Source organism: Erigeron canadensis, chromosome 8 (genome assembly GCF_010389155.1).
Source record: "Erigeron canadensis isolate Cc75 chromosome 8, C_canadensis_v1, whole genome shotgun sequence".
Lineage (NCBI taxonomy): Eukaryota > Viridiplantae > Streptophyta > Magnoliopsida > Asterales > Asteraceae > Erigeron > Erigeron canadensis.
The window spans coordinates 20,499,109-20,506,190 of record NC_057768.1 but is presented as its reverse complement, the minus strand read 5'-3'; the positions used below and the strand labels follow the sequence as shown (position 1 = coordinate 20,506,190).

Sequence of the window (7,082 nt, the reverse complement as noted above, 5' to 3'; positions counted from 1 at the left end):
ACCAGCAACACGTGTTGTCCGAGTTCATCCGCCAACTTTGTTACCTCCCTCAAGGCTTCTCTATGATTCCCATAATTCTCTTGGGGAAAACTTCCTACTTTGTGCATTATCTCGCAATAGTTATAAGATACGGTCAGCTCATACTCTCCTTCCGTTAAATGAAAATTGTAACAACCGCCAAATTTCCAGGTCAACGTTTACTCTAAGTCGTATTTTAAATTAAGTTACTCAAGCATGATAGGATTTTATCTAAATTAATGTGGCAGTTAAACGTGACATAAAAATAAATTGAGCATTTTTTTTCTTATTTGTCAAGCATTGGTATCTTAATTATATGGATAGATAAAACAACTAGGTTGTCTAGCAAATGGTGAAAGTCAACTTACACTAAAGAGCTTTCCTTACTTGAAATCGACATAAACAATATTCATGTACTACATCAAGTAACCAAGTTCTTTTCCTTGTGAATACAAAATGCTAAAATGATATGACAACGGAGGAAAATAAAAATTTCTCTAACTTTCCTTTTTATGAGTCCGTTTTGAGCTATCTCAAGCTCATACTCTAGGAAAAATAAATCCCTCTATATTGGTGTAAGTATCTAATTCTCAAGTGAAACAAGAATGCTAGACAAAAGACATTATGAACAATGGACACATTACAACTATCTAGCTATTAATCGGTTATGAGTAACCATCCCATTCAAGTATAGGCTCAAGTATGTCATCACTAGTTAGGACAAAGAGAACCATTTTGATGAAAACATACTCTACCATCTACTCCTATAGTTGCAAGTACTATCACTAAATACTATCAAGCTAAATAAGAGAGGACAGATAAATTGGACAAAACTCTTCTTTCCATACCATCAACCCATCGTAAATGAAGAAAAGAAACCTTCAAACTGGAAAACCTCTAACATAGCTTCCTTATATTTTGAATACTAGGCTCCCTATTTAGTGTACCTCATAAGTTGTAGGTGACATGTAGGAAGAATGTAATTAATGATTGTGATGACACACCCTGCCTGAGGTACGAAGCATGCTACGAAGGCTATATGTAGCGAAGGTCGCACAGAGGATAAAAGGGATAAGAATCGCTTCCCTATAACATCAGGATTTGTTCTTATCAAAGAAACCGGTAATTATGGAAATTATACTCTTAGCTTTCATCATGAAAACCCTAGACCTTGGCTTATTCTCCAAGCCGAAGTCCTCCCTATAAAAGGAGACTCATAAGACTTCACGAGATCATTCATTCATCTGCAATACGTTTCGATCAACATATTACGATCACCATCCGATATATATCAATCATAATTTATCGGCGTAAAGAGGTTCACTCTACCTTCGGGGAATCACCAACAAACAACCAAAAACAACCATCACCCCTTTTCTTAACCTAATCTCGGTTTGGTGTATAAACATTTGGCGCCATCCATGGGACCCTACTCAGAATCAAAAGCCCACGACAGGGATTTTTGTGCACTCACGCCGTGAAGGATGGCAAAGAAAAACAAAAATAGGCCCCTAAAGGATAGGAGGTCAACCCTAGCGATTAGCCAAGGGATGGCCAGTCGCCCAGATCCAGTATGGATCAAACCGGAGGGTTTCTATTCCCCCCTTTGGGAGAAAATAAACCTTCCAACGACCCTCTCATTATCCAAGCCGCGGTATTTAATATTGAGGTGTGGAGGGTCTACCTAGATAGCGGGAGCGAGTGCAATGTCATCTTCGAACACTGCTTCCTTAAGTTACCAGATGCCCTACGAGCCCGGAAGGTAGATCCCCAGGGCCTGTTAATCGGTTTTTCGGGAGAACATGCATGGCCGCTAGGGGAAATTGACGTAGACATCACTATTAGCGACGGGATATACGAAAAGACCGAGACTCTGGATCTCTCAAAAGTACGATCCCCTTTGCCCTATAACATTCTCTTAGGGAGAACCGCAATGCAACGGCTGGAAATGGTGCCCTCAGGGATCCATAGGCTCGTGAAGTTCCAATCCGAAACGGGGATAGGAACAATTAAGCAAATTAGCGACGTGAAAAGGGCTGAGGACAGAAGCTCCTCTGTCCCGAAGGACACGCAGGAAGAGGAAAACACGATAAAGATCATAGTCAACCCAAACTACCCGTATCAGACGATCTCTATTGGCATACACTTCTCAGACGGATGCAAACATAAGCTCCGAAAATTGCTGCAGCCAAACATGGATATTTTTGCATGGGAGTACAAAGACATGACCGGAGTCCCTCGGGTCCTCACGTTGGAAGGGAAGCCTTTCGTAACGGAGCACCGTCTGAACGAACGAAAGCACATAGAGCCAGTTCACCAGAAAAAGCGCAGCCTCTCCGCCGACAGAGACAAAGCTGCTAGAAAGGAGGTAGAAGAACTACTGCAAGCCGGAATAGTAAGAGAGTCCACATACCCGGTCTGGGTCGCTAATCCAGTAATGGTAAAGAAAGGAGACGGGGGGTGGCGGATGTGTGTCGACTTCACAAATATAAACAAAGCTTGTCCCAAAGACTGCCACCCCCTACCTGAGATCGATTGGAAGGTGGAATCGCTAACGGAGCACAAGCTAAAGTGCTTCTTGAACCTACTGCTATCCAAAAATGCCATTTGTTTTAAAGAACGCAGGAGCTATGTACCAAAGGTTGGTCGACAAGGCCTTCGCCACACAAATAGGAAGGAACCTGGAAGCATATGTTGACGATATGGTCATAAAGAGCAGGGACGAAGAAGGTCTCATAGAGGACATTCTCGAAACCTTCAGAAACCTTCACAGTATAAACATGAAGCTTAACCCTAGAAAATGCTCCTTCGGTGTAGAGAAAGGAAAGTTTCTGGGATACTACATTAGCAATAAGGGGATCTACGCAAACCCCTCAAAAATAAACAAGTTAAAACAGATCCCAACACCAAAGACAATCAAGGAAGCCCAAAGCATAAACGACAAACTCGTCGCGCTCAGCCGTTTCCTCTCTCGGGGGGCAAATAGGGAGCTCCCTTTCTTCAAAATATTGAAAGGTTGCACCAACAACAAGGACTTCACATGGATAGACGAAGCAAATACAACTCTAGAGCAAATGAAAGAACGCATACCTGCCAACACTCACAGCTCCAAAACCGAAAGAAACTCTTTTTATATACCTAGCAGCCTCGCCCGAATGCGTAAGCGCATTGTTGGTGGCCGAAAGGGACATGCACCAAATTCCGATCTATTTCGTAAGCAGGTCTTGCAGGGCGCAGAAGCCAACTACCCAGAATTAGAAAAACTTACCCTGGCATTAGTCTACGCGGCACGTAGGCTACGAAGGTACTTCCAAGCACACCCCATTGTTGTTTTGTCTGATAAACTGATAAAACAAATATTGGTAAAACCGGAAAAGTCAGGAAGGGTGGCTAAATGGGCCATTGAACTAGGAGAACATGACATATAATTCAGAGCAAGGAATGCGATCAAAGGACAGGTGTTGGGTGATTTCATCAGCGAAGTCCACGAAAGGAAGAACTCCATGACACACTCTGTGTCACTGGAAGTAGTAGGAAGTGTCGAACACGACACCTGGAAACTATACACTGATGGAGCTGCCATCTCAGATGGCTGTAGGGCGGGCCTCATGATAATTAGCCTAGAAGATAAAGAATTCACTTACGCGTTAAGGTTCGAGTTCGAGGTAACAAACAATGAGGCCAAATATGAAGCACTGCTAGCAGGACTGCAGATGGCAAGAGATATGAAGATCCGCAACATCCATGCGTATGTTGACTCCCAGCTAGTGGCATGCTAAGTGAAGGGAGGGTATGACGCAAAGCAAGGTATGACAAAGTTATACTTACAAAAGGTACGAGAGTTGATAGAATGTCTTAGCCACTTTGAAATAGAACATATTCGGAGAAATCAAAACAAAAAAGCAGATGCCCTGAGCAAGTTAGCTTCGCTCACATTTGGACACTTAGGAATGCAGGTATTAGTAGAAGTCCTGAAGGAAAGGTCAATCGAGGAATAGCAAGTATCAGACCTCGTGGAAGAAGAAGGGGAGAATTGGATGATCCCCATTTACGAATTCTTAATAAGCAAGATACTCCCGGCAGATAAAGATGAAGCCCGGAAAATAAGAGTAAAGGCTCCACAATACAAATTCCTCGATAAAAAAACTATACAAAAGGGGGTTCGTCACGCTCTGGCTTCGATGCGCAGGGCCTAAGCAAGCAGAAATGATCATCAGGGAGATACATTAAGGAATCTGCGGAGTCCATTCAGGAGCAAGGTCTGTCACAACGAAGGCCATGAGACTTGGATATTTCTGGCCAACTATGCATCAAGTCTCAACAACACTATTAAAGAATTGCGAGGCATGTCAGCTATGAGCCAATGTCTCAAGATAACAAAAGAATGACATGACCTCAGTTATCTCGGCATGGCCCTTCATACAGTGGGGAATTGACCTTATAGGACCACTTCCCGAGGCTCAAAACAAGAAAAGATTCCTAGTGGTAGCCATTAACTTTTTCACCAAATGGGTTGAAGCAAAGCCGCTCGCTTCAACAAATGGAGATCAAATGAAAAAATTCGTATGGGAACACATTATATGTAGATTCGGGATACCACAGGTAATAGTATCCGATAACGGGCCATAATTCGCGAAAGGGGTTTTCCTTGAGTTTTGTAAACAATTGCAGATCAAGCAATCATTTGCGTCAGTTTACCACCCTCAAGGAAATGGACAAGTGGAAGCAGCTAACAAAGAAATAATCAAAGGAATAGAAAAACGACTGGGACGAAGCCACAAAGGGTGGGTAGACGAGTTACCATTGGTACTCTGGGCTAACAGAACAACGCCAAAGAGAAGTAACGGAGAAACCCCATTCAGCCTAGCATTCGGAACGGAGGCCGTAGCTCCGGCAGAATTCCAAGTTTCCACCCATCGGATGCTAAATACAGAAGGAAATAAAGAAGAATTACGAATAGATTTGGATTTGCTCGAGGAACAAAGGATAAAAAACAACCATCCGAGAAGTTGCCTTCAAAAAGAAAATTGAGGGATACTATAACAAAAGGGTGAATCCCACAAGCTTTAAGACCGGAGATTACTTGTTGCGGCTAAATAGTGCAAGCGAGAAAGAGTACACGAGAAAATTGGGACCAACGTGGGACGGCCCATACCGAGTACAGGCATCCTTCGGAAATGGGGCATATAAGCTTGAAACACCCGAAGGGGCTCCGGTTGATAGGACCTGGAATGGTTTGAACCTACAAAAATTCCACTGTTAAGTTTTCCTTCCCTATTACAGATATTTTTGAACATCAAATAATACAAAAGACACTTTTCAAGCATGCTGCGTCACAAAATCTAATAAATAAGATATATAATATATAGGACTGATAGCCTTTCATGACTGACTAAGACCTGCAAATACGAGGCTACGAGCCTCACCTAAGAAACGAAAAACCCTAGGAGGGACAGTGCACTAAAAAAAGACTAATCGTCTTAAATCTGAGGGTCGCAACCTCAAAGGGAACAAACTGACAGGGACGCCTGAACAGATAACCCAACACACATAAAGTATGGAATAAAATAAAGGACGATATAAGTCTAATACATAACATTCCAGAAACAAAGTTTCACAATAAAAATCAGTCAAAACGAGGCTTCACGACTAAGTCATACGCCCCGGTATTATGGAGATGGGTAATATCATAAATATAATTGATGTGGTAACTTGCCAGCTTTAAGATAGCCTGATCAAACACTCCCTTCGCCGCCAGATACTCAGGTGAATCCTCGAAGTGAGTAACAGATAAAATTCCTTTCTTCTTAGAAGCATTTACCACAGCATCAATCAAACTGGCCGCCTGTGGACCTGTAGCAAGAGTCTCACACAAATGAGGAACCACCTCCTTCACAAACGCCTTCACCTCCTCCCGAAGACACATATTATCCAGATCTTTCTGCAAGAGTTCATCATGAAGCCTCTCCAAACCAGCACGAAGAGCTCTTGTTTCGATATCTTGCTCCGTTAAGCGTTTTTCCAAATCAGAGATCTTGCCAAGTAAACTACCCACCACCAGTTGAGATTTTTTCCAAATCAGAGGCCAGTTCCTCCTCCATAAATTTACGGGAAGTATTACCAGAAAAAGAAACAGGAGCATATCCACAACACCTTTCCCCTTTTTTTGTGATGACAACGTCATCAGGAACAACAGAAGACCCCACATTGGTCACCTTCCTTTTGGATGCCATAGCCAAACGATAATGAAAACCTAGTACAATGAACAATACCAGAAAAGCAAAATATAATGAGAAACAGTAACCGGCGGCGGTAAAAACGAAAAAGAGGGAACACTTACAGAGAGTAGATGGAGGAGTTGCAGAGGGAATAATGAGGAAATTAAATCAAGGAGAAACTTTATAAGTTGAGGGATAAAACCCTAACCGTCGATAAAAACACTTGGGGATATGTGCAGGGTTTCTTGGATTCCATCTATCAGAACACGTCCCCACAAATTACCAAATTGACAATAATAGTCCAAGGCGATGTTTATTTTGCAAAAATACCCCCTTGGACTGGGGGCTTGATGACACACCCTGCCTGAGGTACGAAGCATGCTACGAAGGCTATACGTAGCGAAGGTCGCACAGAGGATAAAAGGGATAAGAATCGCTTCCCTATAACATCGGGATTTGTTCTTATCAAAGAAACCGGTAATTATGGAAATTATAATCTTAGCTTTCATCATGAAAACCCTAGACCTTGGCTTATTCTCCAAGCCGAAGTCCTCCCTATAAAAGGAGACTCATAAGACTTCACGAGATCATTCATTCATCTGGAATATGTTTCGATCAACATAGTCCGATCACCATCCGATATATATCAATCATAATTGATCGGCGTAAAGAGGTTCACTCTACCTTCGGGGAATCGCCAACAAACAACCAAAAACAACCATCACCCCTTTTTGTAACCTAATCTCGGTTTGGTGTACAAACAGATTGGGAGCAAAAACTACATGACAAAGCTCTTTTACACTCTTGATCGATCATCTCTTTTCCCCCATCAACACTCTCTATTTC

General features: G+C 42.4%; 1 protein-coding gene across 1 annotated transcript; it reads left to right on the top strand.

Annotated features, from left to right (window-relative positions):
- Positions 1-1,591: 1,591 nt before the first annotated feature.
- Positions 1,592-2,716, top strand: LOC122610401. Its single transcript, XM_043783392.1, has one exon. The coding sequence runs from the start codon at positions 1,592-1,594 to the stop codon at positions 2,714-2,716; it is 1,125 nt and encodes a 374-aa protein (XP_043639327.1).
- The last annotated feature ends 4,366 nt before the right edge of the window (positions 2,717-7,082 follow it).